The 18,921-nt window shown below is 44.3% G+C and overlaps 1 protein-coding gene across 1 annotated transcript in view; it reads left to right on the top strand.

Annotated features, from left to right (window-relative positions):
* The window catches only part of tafa5l (TAFA chemokine like family member 5, like), a 51,845-nt gene that overhangs the window by 11,668 nt on the left and 21,256 nt on the right, over positions 1–18,921 (top strand). Inside the window, exon 3 of the mRNA XM_036534404.1 lies at positions 13,812–13,961. Within this exon, the coding sequence (XP_036390297.1) occupies positions 13,812–13,961 (150 nt within the window). The remainder of the gene's footprint in view (positions 1–13,811; positions 13,962–18,921) is intronic.

The raw sequence follows: 18,921 nt of genomic DNA, 5'->3' as shown, positions 1-18,921 counted from the left end.
CTCGTATACCATTGTTGCCTTTGGGGTAAAGTTGCCAGTGTTGTGTAGTGGGAAGGAGCAGGGCTTATAACCCAAAGGCTGCTGGTTCAATTCCCTGCTAGGGCACTGCTGTTGTACCCTTGGGAATGGTACTTAACCCAGAATTGTCTCAGTGAATATCCAGTTGTGTAAATGGGTAACATGTAACAATGTAACCTATTTAAGTCGCTCTGGGTAAGACTAAGCAAAATGCGAATGTAAACTTTGCCTTTCCTACTAGCATGTTGTGGAGAAACATCATATCTCTTCCTGGAAACATTGCATTTCATTTCAGGAACACGGAACGTCTTGAAAATGGATGTTATCCATTCTCTGTTATTTTCAGTCAACTCCCAGGCTTTGTTTACCCAATGGTAGTCCAGGTTTTGTGGCTTCAGTTTAGTTTCAGAAGATTGTGTTATCCTCCAGACACCATAAATCTGCAGAATGTAAAGGAAAGCGTGCAGTTGCTCCGCAGAGACTTGGTATGATTACAGTTCCACCTGATTGCGCACTGACATTTCCACTGTTAAATGATTGTTTAGCCACACTCTTATTTAACTTATACATATGGAGTACACTCTGCATTGGTCGCCCCTTTAACATAACTGAAAATTGACGAAGGCGATTTAACTAGCTTTCCAGTTACATTTCGTTCATCTGAGTTATCGGACAGATTGAAGAAAGTCTTAAATTATTAAAATTAAAATTTTAATTAGGAGACGATAAAGACTACAATTTTCATGCTGTCAAACCTGTCACTGGTAAATGTATGAATAAAAAAAATATCATTTTGCAAAGCATACTACATTGCCTTGTTTATTTTTGCAGATAGGGTAGTCTGTTGTACATAATTTGGTGAAATTATTTTTCACTTCTACATACCACTGTCGGCGCTGAAGTGCTGAATTTAGATTCTGTGGTTTTTAGCAAGGATTTGGGTTTCCTTGGTGATTCTTATTTTATGCATGCATACTTCAATTAAGGGATGATTAATCAGTTTAATTTAATACTAACATACATTAAAATTCATTTCAGACAGTTATGAATTTGTCTGTAAGAGGGTTGACATATTAATAAGTGTAAGCATAACTAAATTACCCAGGATTAACTTGCTGAGATGGCCCCATATTTTTTCCATAATTAACCTGATGTCTGCAATGGTCTGTTGGTAGAATGACCTTCTACTTAGATGACTACTAGAATTTGTATGTCATCATAACAGTGCTGGCAGTTCAACAGTGCATGTAGAGAGACACTGTTTTTTTAATGTGGAAAAAATGTGTTGGTTCTCCCCAGGGCATGTCACCTACCACAGGAAGTCATCTAAACCCAAGTAGGGCATTTCTTGCCTTAAGAGCCGAACTTCTCATGAAAGCCGTGCTAGATTTAAACAGCGCGTAAACAACACCTCTATAGTGTGTGCAGTACTTAGGTGTATGTTGTGTGTAATCCACCTATACAGTACCAGTCAGAAGTTTGGACACAACTTTTATTCTGTATTTTTACTATTTTCCACATTTTAGAATAATAGTAAAGCCATCTAAACTATGAAATAACACACATGGAATTATGCAGTGACCAAAAAAGTGTTTAACAAATCAAAACTATCGTATATTTTAGATTCTTCAAAGTATAATTTTTTAGAATACATTTTTTGGAAAGAAATTCACACATCAACTTCACTTTTATATTTGTTTAAGAAACAAATTTCAAGAATTTAAGTATAACTCAAAATGTCTTTGAATGCATGTTTCCCATAATCTTAATCAGATGTGTCCAAACTTTTGATGGTACTGTACATTTCAAATGCTCCTCGGAGTACTGAGTCCATAGAAAATAATAGGATAAAAGGCTAGCATTAATGCTGTTGCCGTTTTTGAAACAGGTAAATGCAGTGGGGTGTTCTTCTCCAGGTCGACTATGGTATATTTTAACTTTGGTTAGCTTCAGCACCCCCAGTCAGGGAAAATGAAGTTTCGCAAAGTCTAGAATCGGTAGAGCTATCAGGTGGTCAGTCAAATATGAACCAATCAAACTATACTGTACTCAAAAAAAACCTATGAACACCCCTCCTCCTTTTTAGACTCACAAGAACATAAGGCTATGGCACACTCTTTGCCTTTAGTTACCAGTCTCAAGAAGTCCCGAGAAACAGCAAATGGGTTTTAATGCTCTCCGAATTACATATAATACTGCATGTACTGGCCCACATCAAAAAAGTACTGATATAAGTAGAGTAGCTCGAGAGGCAGACTTGGAGAGGCATGGTGTGGTTTTCAGACCTTTTGTACATAGTTTTGTTGCAAGTCTTGTAACACTTGAGGGTTTTCTTCAATCATCTCCCATTTCATTTCCATTTGTGCTTGGCATCCTGGAAAGTCATTGTGAAGGAGAAACAGAGTTAGGCTGGAACTGAATGGGAGGTATACCGTAAATTGAAGCTTTTTTGGTGTCCAGTCTACAATGTCTCCGAGTCACTCAAAATTTTATTGGTTATCTCTCCATAGACTCTGTTTATTATTATTTTTTTTTCATTTGATACCGCGGTCATGATTTTGTATACATGTTTGAAGTTATGGGTTGGTGTTCGGAGGAAGATGGAACTGGGTGAGAATTGTAAAAGAGCTCATGTACCCACAATGTTTAAAGAGCTTCTTATTACAATATTGCAAGACCCGTAAGGGAATATTTCCAGACTGCTGCCATGATTATTTAAAAAATTACAGTGCAGCCTTAATCATAATGTGTGCAATGGTTAAGTAACAGTTTTTTTACTACTCCTACTATCATTACATTACATTACATTATTGGCATTGAGCAAATGATCTTATCCAGTGTGACTTACATAGGTTACAATTTTTACACATTATCCATTTATACAGCTGAACAAAGGCAGATGTGGGTGAAGTATCTTGCCCAGTGGTACAGCAGCAGTGCCCCAGCAGGGAATTGAATGGATAGCCTTTCAGCTATGAGTCCTGCTCCTTACCACTATGCTACACTGCTGCCACAGTAATGATAATGATGATGAATTATTATTATTATTATTATTATTATTATTATTATTATTATTATTATTATTAGCATCCTGCATGAAAAGAGCTCCCTACACCCTAGTAAGTTGAGTGGAAAATGTTTGATGGTTGATAACATGACCACAGAAAGATAATAATATTTACGATACGGTATTTGTTGTTGTCTCTTGACATCACAGAGGGTGGTAGATGGGATATTTTAAAGAGCCAAAACAAAGGACAACAAATGACTTTGCTTAGTATTTTGACAGTGCTGCTCTTGTGTCTGGTCGTGCAGAAACATTTTTATTCTCAGCTGAATTCAACTGAATGTAACAGAACCGAGAGAGCGAAAGAGACAGATTTGCTACAGTCCTAAAGAGAAACCATTGTTTCCTGAAATCAGGGAACATTTCAGAAACACTCTGGACTATAAACACCCTGAAGTGAACTGAAAAGATAAGTTTTTTTCATGGCACAATTCATAAATCTGTGGGGAAAACAGGAGCCTTCACCATTACAAATCAGGCCTTAAGCAAAAAGCACTACTTGTTCCCAAGTGACAGTTTGCTGTTTATATTGACCAGATATGTATGTGTCTAGTGTGGTTTGCATTATATTGGAGTGGCTATGGGAGTGGACTTTTAACGTGATTTGTGTTGGATAATGTTACAGACCCATTCCAGAACATTCACTGTGACCCTCATCCTTTGAGATCATGAGAATCGGCCTCAGCACAGAGAATAGAGAATAGGCATCAGAATAGGCCAGAGCACCGGTACAACAGTGAATGTGTGAGAGTTGGAAACTTTGAATTTACTGGATAAAGAAGATAACCACTGAGAAAGTTACATTGAGGGGTATAGTAATAACTGTACTATGATTAATTTTATGGAACAGTCACAAGTCCTGATATGAATCCTAAGAAAGACGTCAGAATGTGTTGGAAGCTGTTTTCGTTTTTGGATGATATGTACAATGTTAAGAAGCATCTTATAGAGTTCCCTTTCTCATGAATGGTTTACGTATTCTCACAGCTGCATTTCCAGTGACTGATGATGGATATTTACCCGATGTTAAATTAATTCACGCTTCATATGGTGGTACACTGCTCAGATTTATGTGCGTGTCTGCAGAAAGGCATTACCTTCAGTTTTGGCAACTGCATATGATAAATGCATGCTCCAGATTTAACAGGTGACAATTTTGACTACAAACCTTTTAAGAAATTTCTGACTGTGGAACTCCTTATGAGTGCTTGTTGTCTCTGAAGCCCTGAAGGGTATTATGAATTACTTTCATATAGATTCTTCAACTTAAAAGTAACTGCTGATTATTCCAAGGACTGTCCACTCAGAAGTAAACTTTCCTTTGATAAGAATTTTTTATGAATGTTGTCCCTAAAAAAATACCACTAAATTCGAACCCACTGCACATCACAGCTTTTGCTGCTTATGTATACAGTATACATATATGTGTCTGTATTTTCTAATATTGCTCTAACTGGCTGAGTATTCTGCTGAATTGCAGTGCAGGTTATGCACTGCAATTCGAGACACAATCCTTCCACAATGAGTCTAATGCATACTGGAAATATTTGTGTGTGGCCATGACGCACAGCTGTATTATCTCCATTGTTTTATTATTTTTACTGTCTCTCACAGTACACATAATTTAGATAATTATGTTTCGAAAAAATGTGAGTTCATTTGGGAGGTGTGCAGTGCCAGCCATTTTAACTGATGCGTAGCTTCTTCATTAATATGTGAACATACATGTGTCTCATTTGGCTGTTATTTTGAAACTAGGCTTTGATGAATCACAAAAAAAAAGGGGGGGGGGGGGGGACAATGTGATTGTATAATGCAGGTGAATTTAATTTATCTCTGCCATTTACTGTTTCCTGTTAATCCCAAGTAAGACACTGCCTGCTGGGTTATTGCAAGCATGCAAGAGCAATCACGTCAATATTAACAGGATAGCAATACGCCCATGCTAACAGAAGTCCTACAGTGAGAGTCACTGTGTGTGCGTGTGCGCGTGCGTTTATGTAATATAATTTATAATATGTTTTTTATTATGTTATGTGGAATATGCAGCCTGATTCATCATTCTGCATATCATGGGCTGTGTAAAATGTGTATTTTCTCACCCCTTGTCGTGTATGGCTATTGTATATTCTTCATTATAATGTTATTCAAAATGTTTTTTGCAATACCATGGCTGTGCTGCACATGATGGGTTTTCCAGTGCAGATGATAATGATCTAATACTAATTTAGGTATCGATCAGTGGAAGCAGACTAAGTTAAATGTGATTCATTTTCCAAGGTTTTTTTTTTTTTTTTTCCCAAGCCCTGGTTATGTGCCATGTCTGTGATCGAACAGAAATTGCTTTTCTGCCTTTTGTTTCACACGTACTAGCATTACACAACAGCATATTACCACTGCTGCTGTCTAAACTGTAACATTAAGGACATTTGTTCCACATTATATCCATCCACTCCCATTCCTACTGACGTTTAATATCTTTTTTTCCAGAAAAGATGTGACATTAATCACCAACAGTCATGAGTAGCTCACACATTAGAGCTACTGTATGTTTAAAGTGACTGAAGAATATCATGAGCTTTCGATGTCAATACATTTTGTTGGATGCATTATTGCAAAGCAAGGATAGGTGGATCAGCGCCGTCCGTGGAATTGAGTTAGCCCAGTGTTTTGAATGGAATGTGTTCATAACTGTCATATTGGACTCTAAATCCAGTCTTACCAGGACCTCTCCAATCAATAAGAGAGAGAGAGAGAGAGAGAGGGAGGGAGTTTCTGTCAGTCTGCAGCCCCTCTCAGAGGCCTCCTATTGACAAACACAGCGGGTAACCTGCTCCCTGCATTTTGCTTCTCATTGGCTTTTCCCTCTAATCACATCCGCCCCCGGGGGCTTGTTGACTGTAGCTTTGATGACCTGAGTGGTCATGTCAGCGTGGTTCCTGGGAGCCCGCGGAGCGCGTGGCGCTGTGGTGGGGCGCCTGGCTGAGGGAAGAGGAGCGGCCGGCAAAGACGGATCCTCTGTGCTGTGACGGAGGTCTGACACAGAGCTGTCCGGATCAGAGTGACAGGTGACGCTCTGGAGAGAGCTCCAGCGGGGTTAGGGAGGGAGGTGTGGTGCACTGATTGCCTGAGGTCTGTATGGCCTTGGCTGTGTTACTACTGTTAGGCTCAGCTTTGAATGTAGGAGGCCGCCACCTCACCCCGCCTCATTACGTTACCTTACATCATTGTCATCATGTAGCAGATTCTCTTATCCAGAGCAACACACATAGGTTACAATTTTACATGTCCATTTATACAGCTGGATATTTACTGAGGCAGTTCTGCTCAAGGGTACAGCAGCAGCGCCGCAGTGGGGAATCGAGCCAGCAATCTCTCGGTTACCAGCCCTACTCCTTACCACTGTGCTACACTACCTCTCCCGCTATCCGTGATTCCAAGAAATTAGATCTGAGCCACTGGAGCGCTTGGAGTGTCATGCGGGGAGGGAGCTGAGTGACAGAACAGTGTTCTGTTGACCATTCCAGCACTCTCAAAATTTACTGGGAAGGGGACAGCTTGGAGTACCTTTGGCTAGTATAGTTTTGAGTGTGTTGACCATGCCAGCACCCCCAAATTGTTGTTGGAAGGTGACAGCCTAGAATACCTTTGGCTAGTAGAATTGTGAAAATGCTGACCAATCCAGCACCCCCAAATTGTGGTTGGAAGGTGACAGCCTAGGGTACCTTTGGCTAGTATAGTTGTGAATATGCTGACCGTTCCAATACCCCCAAAATGCAGTGGGAGTGTGACAGTTTCAAGCACTCCGAGTCTGTATGGTTTTCCTGGACTTTTGAGGTTCACAGTGCACAGCTTCTGTGTAAGAGCAGATGTGTGGAGCTCAGTCCAGGCCTGACAGCGGGACGGGTAGGGGACAGGTAAGAAATTAAGACAGACCTTGTCGCTGAAGTGTTTCCCGTTCCCTGCTGGGAGCTGTGCTGTCCCCACGTTAGCTTGCCGTGTCCCCTGCCAGTGCGATGAGTGATGTGGGGGGAGAGCAGCGTGTGCAGATGTAGAGGCTGGAGAGAGAGCCTGTTCTAGAGATGTAGCCAAGGAGCAGAACATGGCTGATGCTGTCAGAGCGTGGGCATCTGGCCCTGCACTGCTGGAGGGCATCAGAGAAGGCAGGCTCTGTGACTCTGTGTGTGTGCGTGCGTGCGTGCGTGTGCGTGCTGCCTGAGGAAACCAGACTTTCTCTCTCCCCTTTTCCATCTCTCTCTCTCTCTCTCTCTCTCTCTCTCTCTCTCTCTCTCTCTCTCGCTCCTGGCCTGAGTGCTGGGCCGCCTCCAGCTCCCTGCCTGTTGAATTCCATTATTGTGCTGACAAATACATACAGACGCAGGCAAATGGACACAGACACACACACATACGCACACATACGCGGACACACACACAGGCACACACATGCACATACATGCGCATACACACACACACACGCACGCGCACACACAAACACGCACGCACACAGATAGCTTTGACAACAAACGCCACAGTCCAATGGTGCGAGCAGCAATCATCTTCACAGAAAAAACCAGATCAATGTACTCTACAAATATACACAGCCCTGCATGCATCACCATAAAGGAATACATTACTGCTTTGGCAGCCAGCGAGCTACAAATATGGGAGGCAGAGGACCTATAATGGCCCTGACCCTGATTTTTAATGATTTACACACTTGCCAGTTTTAGCAAAGGATAACCCATCAGGAGCTGATTCTTTTCCCGCTTAACTGTGTCCATTTTACTTAATTGCCTCTACAGTGGTATCATTACCTCTGTGCCCTCGTAGTACACGTTTTTAAATTGCAGCAAAGATATCGGATTGTGTTACATCATTACAGGCATAACGAAGAGATCAACAGTTGGTTTTCTGAGTCCGATCCGATGGGGATTTTTTTCGTAATAGCTGAGTTGTGCAAAGGCTAAGCAGTCCCCGCAGAAGCAATGAACTTAAAATGAGTCATGAAAAAGAAAAGCTCCTTATTTAAACTGGCGTGCTTGTTACTCTAGCAAAAAAAAACAAAAAAACAATCAAAATACACGTTCTGGGTAATTAGGGAATGAAAGTTTGCCCGCGTTTCCACTTCTGAAGTCGTCAAGCCACTGTCGCATCAAGGGCGGCAGTACAGACACTTACACAACTCGGACGCATGGGACACACAGACAGCACACACCCGATGCTATATTTTCAGATCTGGAAACCAGCCCAGAGCAACTGTCCAATTTTGAAGCGGGGGGGGGTGTTGCAGTGAAAAACAGTAATTTCCTGTGCGGTTCACTAAAGAAGGACTGTATTAATATCTTCTGAGGCTATCAGTGTATTGCAGCACATAGGAGAGGAGACAGTCGTGCCCATTTTGCCAGCTTACATATGCCACACACACACAAAGATCTCCATGTTGCTCTTTAAAATTCCACATGCAAACAACAGTCACACTCACATGCAGGGGGGAGTATCACTAGGACAACATCACCCAGGTCTCCCATACAGGCATTTACTGTGTGTGTGTGTGTGTGTGTGTGTGTGTGTGTAAATGCATGTCTTTTGTCATATATAAGGTCTGGGTGTGTGTTTGTGTGTGTAAGAATTATTGTGTGTTTGTATATGAGTGTGTGTGCATGTTTTGGTCTATGTAAGGTGTGGGTGTGTCTGTGTGTGTGTGTAAATGCATGTTTCTGTCTATGCAAGGTGTGGGTGTGTCTGTGTGTGTGTGTAAATGCATGTTTTTGTCTATGTAAGGTGTGGGTGTGTCTGTGTGTGTGTGTAAATGCATGTTTTTGTCTATGTAAGGTGTGGGTGTGTCTGTGTGTGTGTAAATGCATGTTTTTGTCTATGTAAGGTGTGGGTGTGTCTGTGTGTGTGTGTAAATGCATGTTTTTGTCTATGTAAGGTGTGGGTGTGTCTGTGTGTGTGTGTAAATGCATGTTTTTGTCTATGTAAGGTGTGGGTGTGTCTGTGTGTGGATGTGTGTGTCTGTGTGTGTTTGTCTGTTTTTGTGAGCAGGTGCCTGTGTGTGCATGTGTGCACATGCATGTATGTGTGTGTGAACTTGCTTTGATTCTGTTTCATGTCTCAGTGCAGGGAGCCCTTGCCTGCGGATGTCATCTGCGTCTGCGACCGAATGTCGGTGACCCTTGTCACAAGCTGCTCCCTGCCCCAGCGTATTTAGATTTCATAATCTGAAACGGGGATAGGGCCAAGTGCCCCCGCGCAATAAAACGGCAGAAAACTCCTGTCATATCAATTAAGTCAACCGCGCGTGATGGAATAGCCGTCTTAGCTTAGGGCATGTTAAAAAAGCCCATCTCCCTCTCCAATCCCCCCCCTCCCCAACCAATCCTGTTTTCAAGGCTTATCTCACCAAACCCATTCATCTGCTCACTGTTGAAACACGGAGAGGCCACTGTAATCTGATGGCACAGCCATGCAGGAGGGTAGCACCAGCGGGCGGGGCAGCTGCCGAAAGAGCCGATTGGGGGGCGGGGGGGGGGGGGGGGGGGGGGGGGGGGTTGGCAGGGGGAAGGGGGGGGTGGATTTAGTGAATGAAAATTAAATGAAAAGAGCATAAACAGTGCGGTGGCTGGAGGCGGCGGGGGTTAATTCCCTTATCTAAATTCAGTCATTGTTGTGAATTAACGCTGAGCAGATTATGAAGTTGTGGGATGGGGCCAGTGAGGGGGGGAGGGAAAAAAAAGGAGCGGGAAGGGGGGAGGTGACCTTGATGGGGTCCTCGTGCACTTAGCGGTCTTTACCGCCACGTTGGCGCTGCGGCTGGACTCTGGCCAGCGCCGACGCAGCAGACCGCAGAACGGCGCCCCGGGGACGACCGTCGAAGCAGCTGGCGAAGAGCAAGCGCTGTCTCTACGTGTCTTTATTCACCCACGACACTGAGGCAACATCAACCGCAAGCGTGCAGTGTGGAGTGCATCTTTCTGCCACTCTCAGCGCTGGCTGGTCACTGTGAACATTTTAACGATGGACAATGGAGCGGTATTGGTTCGGTGGAAGGATTAGCCGTAAGGTCTGTGGTCCTGTGGTGGTGTCGCAGCGTGCACGGTGGCATCATTCTCTCTGTGTCGGCTGTGTGTGAACGTAGCCTCCTCGGTCGGTCCCCGCGGGGATCGAACCTGCGGATTTTGCTGTCACGTGACACAACTTTCTGACAGGAGGCACGATTAGCTCGCTGCGCTAAAGACCGGAACAAATCCAGCTCTTATCTTGGCTCTGGGGGGGGATATCATTGTCTGCAGTGGACTCAGGTGCTCACAAAGGCTGTGTCCCAAAGGGCCTTTTTGTTCAATTGTCCTAAGCGCTTCCCCTCAAAATTGCTCCAGGTCACATGGCCATGGGTGGGCCGAATGAGAAAGAGGAACTTTCACTTGTCCTTGGTGGCTCCCTCCATCCGAGTGTATGTCGGTATACGCTTCACATTGGTCGCATATCCCAGAATTTCTTTAGCCTGATATCCCAGGATGCGTGTTTGCTTGAGACCGCAGTATTGTTTTGTTTTTTTAATGCTAATCAACCGCAATGGCACTGAAAATCTCCCTGTTTTACCCATGTTACTGAATTTTACTGTATGAATTACTGTTTTTCTATGTAACAGAGTCTGCATCAGGCTGGATGATTCCAGTGTTTTTCAATTAGACATGAACAGATATTGTCACCATAAATGACTTCAGTGGTGACTGGATTTCAATGCTCAAACTAATCTGAATCATCTTGATGTTTATCAGGTTGGTATTTTTTGCCGTAAAGTCAGATCTACACGTGACCATGCTTCACTAAAATGTATAGCTGACCTGCTGACTTCAGTTGAAAACAGAGTAACTTTTAATTTGTTATGTTGCAGATCACTGAGAGCAGGAGTCCATCATTTAAATAATGTTTTTCTCCTATCAAATGTGTTGAAATGACTTGCTGCATCTAGCATTACTTTTGTGCGGTCTCAGTGTCATGGACCATTCTTGCCAGGGAAAGACCAGTGTGGAAGATGACATGATTTTTTATGAATGTCTAAAATGTCTAAAATATGTGTTAAAACCCACTTTCAGATTTGTATTCATCAGCTGATGAGTAGCTTGATGCAAAACTCTAAATTAACACTTCAAAGTGTTACATTTGGAGATTACATTTTTTAAGAGCAATGGATCCGCCTGCTGTCATACCATATCCATTTATTTAAATTACACTAGATTAAGAATAAGAATAAGAAATAAGAATAAGAAATACTTTATTAATCCCGAAGGAAATTTGAGTGTCACAGCTGCACCGTCCAGCACACGTCAAAAACAACAAAAGAATAAATTGAGTGAAATAAATTGAGAGGTATAAAATACAACAAATAGAAAGAAGTTTGTGCAATTATGCGTTGTGCAGTACTTCTGTAGCTGTCATATAATAAATAAATGAGAATAGTGAGATGGAGAAGTTATCATGCTTGTGCTATGATTATATACATAGTATAAAATGAATTATGAAACAAGAATAAACAAGGGTAAGGTTATTGGTATTATACAATAACCTTACCCTTGTTTATTCTTGTTTCATAATTCATTTTATACTATGTATATAACAATTACATTGTTACATGGTGCTTAGCAGACACTCTTATTCGGAGCAACTTAGACAACTTACAATTTTTACGTTAGTCTTTTATACAGTTCCATAATTCTTGAGGCAATTCTGGTTAAGTAGCTTGCCCAAGGGTACAACAGGAGTGTCCCACCAGGGAAATGAACCAGTCTTTGGTCAAGAAGCCCTGCTCCGTACCACTACACCGCAATGCAAGATATGGAGAAAACAGAGATGACTAAAATGTCTGAACAAAGCTAAGCACACAGTAATGTGATTATCATCCACATTGTTGACAGTACGGTTGCGACGTGATCTCCGTCGCTTTCTTTCCCTTCCCAGCTTATGCTGTTTCCATGGTTTCATGCAGAGTGAAGCTTTTTCTTCAGCTAGTCTTGTTTCAGCGCAAGCTATGGTGCTGGAACCATGAGAATATAGTTGGCCCCAAACGCACTCGCAAATAACACCTCTGTCTCCATGTATGTGCCAATGCGGGACTGTGTGGTTATGGACTTGTTCACTTACACTTCACTTGTTGTCTTGGATTGGGACACAGCCCCGCTACTCCAGGATAGTGGGTCTGCTGTTGTTGACCATAGATTGAGCAACAGCACTGACCAAGGTCACTGACCAGGACTGCCAGTGCATGGGGACATGGGCATTATCCAGACACAGGCCTTCCTTTGTTCAGTTACCACCAACCTTTCCAAAACTTTGAACAGGGGACTATTGCGTAGTCTGAAGAGGGATGGAGTGTGAAATTAGAGGGCGCTTGGCCGACTGAGTCCTCTTGCTCACAGACCCACAGATCTTTTCATCTTTGGCCCCTGCTCCCATCGACAGAGCCTCTGTTCACTGCTGTTGAGCTTTACATTTTTATCTTGCCTTACTCCGGACATCCAGATTATTTCCATATCAGTCGCAGATCAAGAGTTGCCATATTCTGGCACAGGGTGAAAAAAGAAATGCCAAAAGATAGGAACCTCATTTAGCCTTATCTCAGTAATTAGCGAAGAGATCTTTTTTTTTTTTTTTTGCAACAACTTGGACTGAGTGCAAGTAACCTTGGAGAGTGCATCCTCTGCTCCAAATTTCAAACGCTTGTTGGTTTCTAAAAAAAAAAAAGAGGAAAAAGCATCCTTAATCAATGAACCGCGAAAGATACTGCAGGAGATCACATCTCTTAAGCCTCCCTGTTAATATCAGAAAGCCATAATTAGCATATTAATTGGCCATCCATTAACGTCACATATCCCACGCTCACGGTGGCATGCTTCCTCAAAGCCGACCGCCAATACGCAGAACGTGAGAAATAGACCAGGCTGGAGCAGGCCTGCAGGGAGATAGCAGTGGAGAGATGGATATGACCTCTCTCCGCCCCCTCCACCTAAGTGTTCTGCTGTAGAGAGGAGAGGGAAGGAGACAGGGGGCAGGGCTACTCCGAATGCCGTATGAGCAACGCTGATGCATCTTCGGCGGGGGTGGAGGGGGGGTTGGGTGATGAGCGACGACTTGTCTGAGCTGTATATTCTCCACTTTGAAGGAGTGACGCTGTGAACGTGAGCCTCTTGAAAAAACCACTGAGTCACTGTGTCGTTTATTTTATGTGTAGTTTCACAACATGTTTTGGAATCTGTGATCTAGTGACTGTGATGTATGGTAGTGTATTAGTCAGGTTAACACAAGGTAACATAAGGTAGGGCTTGAATAGTGTTATGCTCACATAACACTATTGTTAGCCTGGTCTGACACTTATCTTGAATGGATACACTTCTGTTCTTTTCTGCTGGAAGTCCCTCTGGATAGCAGCATCTGCTAAATGAATGTAATGTAATGTAATGATGGAGGGAAGGAGTCAGGTGCCAGGAATGCAGTTCCCACATACTCTTTTTCCAGCTGAATGCTTTGGCCTTCTCAGAGATGCTTTATGTGTCATCTATGTGTATGTGTATATACTTTATGTGTCCGTGGAGAACAGAAGGGGTTTATCAGGCTGCTTTCACCTGGAGTTTCTCCTACTGTCCTGGGTACGCATCACCACCCACCTGCCACCTTGATTACCAACGGCTTCTGATCCGCCCTGCCTTGTTCTCTCTGTCGCCCCCTGCAGGCCAGCTGGCAGTAGGGACGTGTGAGATCGTGATGCTGAACCGGGACAGCAGTCAGCCGAGACGCACCATCGCCCGTCAGACGGCACGCTGCGCCTGCCGGAGGGGCCAGATCGCCGGGACCACCCGAGCCCGCCCCGCCTGCGTCGATGGTGAGCGCACTCCCTCACCTGCGCCTTCACCTGTACCCGCTATCAAACACGCACATCATATATACACCTGCTCGTACACACACCATACGTACACCTGTTCATACACACACATCATACATACACCTGCGCGTACACACACCTCATACAAACACCTGCTCACACACATCATACATACACCTGCTCGTACACATACATCATACACACACCTGCTCCTAATCACACACACCTGCACGTACACACACATCATACATACACCTGTTCATATACACACACATCATACACCTGCTCGTACACACACATCATACATACACCTGCTCAGACACACACATCATACATACAGCCTGTTCATACTCACATACACACACACCAGCCCTGTGATGGATAAGGAGTTGGGTCTTTTTTTGTGTGGATAAAGAAATAGTTGCCTCTTGAACTTTTCCAAGAACTTTCACCAAATGAATTCATCTCATTCCCATTACTGGAAATATCCCAGCATGCTCGGGGGTTCCAAGTGTGTTTCTAATGTCAATGAGCGAGATTAGCCTCTCCCAGTTGGTGTCGGGCACCTGAAAGTCAGTGCCGCCGAAGACGACCCGAAATAGAGGCTGAACCCTCTGAATGGTTGCCTGGTGCCACAACGACCCCTGTCCTGGTGGGGGGCTGCTTTTTGTTTTAACCCCGCTGGGCCGCTAGCACTTCAGAACTCTCAGACGATGGTAATTAACAGGAGAGGCCTATAATTACAGCAGCGGGAAATGGATTATTATTGGCTTTCCCCCGCTGCTTTCATGGTCCATTAATAGGGGGAGTTCATTAAAGCCAAACCTGTCGCTCACAGGCACACAGACAGGGGGCTGCGCTAATGGAAGATGGAATTACTTGCACTTTATGTACAAATGAGGCCGGAGCAGCGTGATTCATGCATGCATGTATGTGTACCGAGGTGCTTCTGGACTGCAGGCTCTCCCTCTCTCTCTCCCTCCCCTCCTTCCCTCTCTCTCTGTCTCTCACCCCCTCCAATCTTCTTCTTCTCCCTTCCTCTCCTCTCTTCTTCTCCTCCCTCTCTTCGCTCTCTATCTCCCCCTCCTCCCGTCCACCTTCCTCCTTCCTTCTTTACCTCTTTCTCTGTCTCCAACACTCCTTTCTTTCTCTCTCTGCTGCACTTCTCTCTCCCTCTTCTATTTCTCTCTCTTCTTCCCTTCTTTTCTCTCTCTCATAGTCCTTTCTCTCTTTCTCCATCCACCCCCTAACTGTCTCTCTTTTTCCCTACCTCCTTCCTCCTTCTCCCTCTCTCCTTCCCGCCCTCCCTCTCTCTATTCCGCTCTCTTTCCCTCCTCTCTATCGTCTCTCTCTATCTCTCCCTCCCTCAGTCCTTCTATTTCTCCATTTCTCGCTCTCTCCCTCCTTCTCTCTCACTCTGCTCTCTCTCCCTCCCCCTCTCTCTCTCTCTCTCCCCCTCTCTCTCCCTCCTTCACTCCTCTCTTTTCATTTCTCTCTCTTTTCTTCTCTCGCTGTCTCCTTCTTCCCTTCTCTGTTCCCTTTTCTCCCTCCCTGTCTCTCTCTCTCTCTCTGTCTCTCTCCCTTCTTCTCTCTCTCCCTCCTTCACTCCTTCTCTCTCTCCATTTCTCTCTCTCTGTCTCCTTCTCCTTCTCCCCCTCTCTCCCCCTCTCCCCCCCTCCCCCCCTGTCGGTGCCCCATCTCTGCTTGTACTCCATGGTGAATGCTGTTTGGCAGGCCCCTCTGAGGGCAGATGGTGCAGGATCTCGGTGAGGAAGAGCCAAGGGGGGCAAGGGAGGTCTGGCTCGCCAGCGCGGGGCTGACACCTCCACGCGGCCCTTCTTCCGCACAGGTGTAGGGGTGACGCACGCCATCTGTGCGCCCGTGTCGCGGCAGCCGGGTCTGCGCGTAGCGTGGCTGTGCAGTGCAGTCACACACACACCTCGGCTAGCTGCGGCTACAGATTAAAACCTTCAGCGGCTCTCGTGTTTACTCCGCTGTTCTCTGCCGTCCAGGCATCCAACTTTCTCAGCTTCGGTCCCCAGCCGCATTGCAAGATCAAACACGGGCATGGACGTGTGAATAGTCTTTGCTGGTCTGTTCAATCTTTCTTGACCAAACAGTGCATTGACCAAGATAAAGCCAAGCTTTGCCGCAAACTGTTTTGTGAAAATCAGCACAGATGCTATTTGCCTTTTACAGCCATGTTTTATAGACTTGGAAAAAAAGCCTCCCAATGCCCTGAGAACAGGGCTTTAAAATTCAGCATGCGTAGTATCCACGTAATGGTCTAACTAAATTCTTAAGGAGTAGGGCTATGCCATTGCGTTTCTCTGACTATTATTCAGTTCAAATCTATGAGCTCCCCAGTATATTTCACTAATATAATACTCTTAATATGTGTGTATCTTACAGTGTGTATATAGCTTATATGTTTCGGACACTATAAACAAAGATTTATTTATGTATATACTAAAATGTGTTCACAAGAGAATATGCTACCAAGCATGGTAATCTAACCAACCTGTTGCAAAATACATGTTTAACAAGTTAACAAGGAAGAAATGTAGAATGAAGTGCATAAATATTAATTAAACTGTCCTGTTCTCTGCCCGGTAATGGTCATTAAGTGCTTTATCAATATTTTTTTAATGTTATAGTTGAATGTAATAGAGTCATACATTACCAAAACACTGTTCAGTTTTAGTTTCACCAATGAACTTGAATATGAGAGAAATATTACTCATTTTGCAACATTTTAATACTTTCCTTTAATATTTCATTTTATAATTTCTGTATATCCAGTGAGATTGAATTGGGCAACTCCTTGGCGCTGAAATAACACAGCACTTCCCTATTCTTCAGTGCTCAAACTAAGTTAAACTATCTGCGTCTTCATTCACAGAGACTGTGCTGAGTCAGTGTGCCGTGCGCATACACACCAAAGAAAGCTAACTGAAGTGCATTTGCTACACACTCCAAGGTGATAGCTAGTCAAGTAGGGAGCGCAGCGTGTGTATGCAACGAGCAATATGTAGCACTAAAAAGGAGTGAAAGGTTTGAGGTTGAATATTTTAAGTATCTGTGTGTGAGGCCCTTCGCTTTCAGACCCAGCTCGGCGACGCTCATTCAGCTGAGTCGCACTTTGGTCCCCCAGGCTAAAAAAAAACCTTCCTCCTGTCAACCAAAATGAAATGTATATTTGCAAATTGCTGTTGACGCATGCAGTCCTTTCATCAAATTGAAAGGGGGGGGGCGTAATAATTTAAATAGGGGGCGAGAATTGCTGTAATGTAAAGGCGGGAGACGGAAGCTCAGCACTCAGCACTTCCCGGGTTGATCTATGCGGTAGTGTGAAAGTGCAGGTGTGTGGTGGACCTGATGGATGTCTGGGTGCAGGGTCCGGGGGGGGGGGGGGCATCCCCCCCCCGCCCTGAGAGCGATGTGTCAGCTGGCCTCAGGGAGCGCATTCAGGGTCGGCCAGCAGGGGGGCTCCACTTAGCCCCCGGGGCAACAGCGCGGTTAGGATCGCACTTGTTAGCGTGATGGCGAGGGTAACAAGAACAGCGGCGACGAAGGTGATGGAACATAACAGCAACGGTGACAATGGCGGTGATGACAGGAAGCTAATCAGCCCTGACGAAGATAAAGCTGATTATAATGACAGTGTGGTGACAGTGAAATCGCCCCATTTGAAATGGTGATGGTGCTAATTGTGATAATGATGATAACTGTCATTATCAACATGTGATCATGTTAAGGCAGCGGTGGTGGTTATAAGAGGATGCTGATGGCAATGGCGAGGATAAAGAGGGCTTTTTACTCCCCCTGACAGACAGCAGTTGCCACAGTGTTCACCCTCCGGTGCAGTTCCTGAGTTTCGTTCTCAGCTGGCTGTGGGAGTTAAGGGTGGGGAGTTGGGAGTTAAGCTGGAGAGAGAGCTGATTTTTCTCCTCATTTGCTGTGCGTCTAAGATTTGCTTTAAAAAACTGATTAGGAACTGTTTGAGGAAAGGCTTCGGCAAGACCAGTGGTCTCCAAGTCTTCTCACATAGGACGAACAGGTTGTCCTGAGAGCTGAGCTGTAGAGTGGAATTGGTATAGTGGGACAACGCATGATCTGTTCTCAACAGACCATTTGAATAGATGAAGAAATAAAACAATTTTCTTGCATGTCTGCGTGTTGTTTGTGTGCATGACTGTATGGTTGTATATTTGTATGGGTGTGCATGAGAGTGTGTGTTCAGGCATATGAATGTGTCAGCCAGAGGGCAGGTAAAACATCAAGTAGCTGTCTAAAGGAATGATTCATGTATTCATAGAAGGCTTCTAAGACAGGTGGACCGCACAGTCATTATGTTAATTGACAAGCCTGGCATAACTGACATTTTTTCTGTGTGCTTCCTGCACATTTGTTGATAGAAAGGCTTGTTGAAAAGATAAAAACATGTTTGGTACTTTGAACATTATTTAGACAAGGTTTACGTCATATTATGTGTTTATGTGGTGTTGTGTTGCGAGGTTCATTGTTATTTACAGAACCCGCTTACCTGTGACGTTTCCCTGTGTGAACTGAAATGCTTCTTTTTTCTTTTTTTTCTTATTCCTTTTGGAAAATGTCCACTGTGAAGCACTCTATGATTTTGCTGTAATTAATAACATCTGATCAGTTTTAAAGCAAGGAAACATAAAACACTATAAATGGGTGATGTCAGACCTGTAACTTAGCTATTTGCCCGATTTTCTTCGACCATCCTCATTCACAGCCCCCCCAGATCCCACCCACCGCCCAACCGAAATTGCTCCCATGCCAACAATACTTTCCCCTTCGCCCCCATGAGGCAGGAAGAGCCCTCCCGGGAGATGGACAGCTGGGCCAATCCCTCCTGGAGAGGAACGATAACCTTTCGGCGGAGTGCTTGTTTGTGGAGGCTGCCGGTGCACTCGGCACCGAGTGCAATCAC

The sequence above is a fragment of the Megalops cyprinoides genome, chromosome 7 (assembly GCF_013368585.1).
Source record: "Megalops cyprinoides isolate fMegCyp1 chromosome 7, fMegCyp1.pri, whole genome shotgun sequence".
In the NCBI taxonomy this organism is placed as follows: Eukaryota; Metazoa; Chordata; class Actinopteri; order Elopiformes; family Megalopidae; genus Megalops; species Megalops cyprinoides.
Note: the sequence above shows the minus strand (reverse complement) of the source record. Positions and strands in the feature narration are given on the sequence as shown.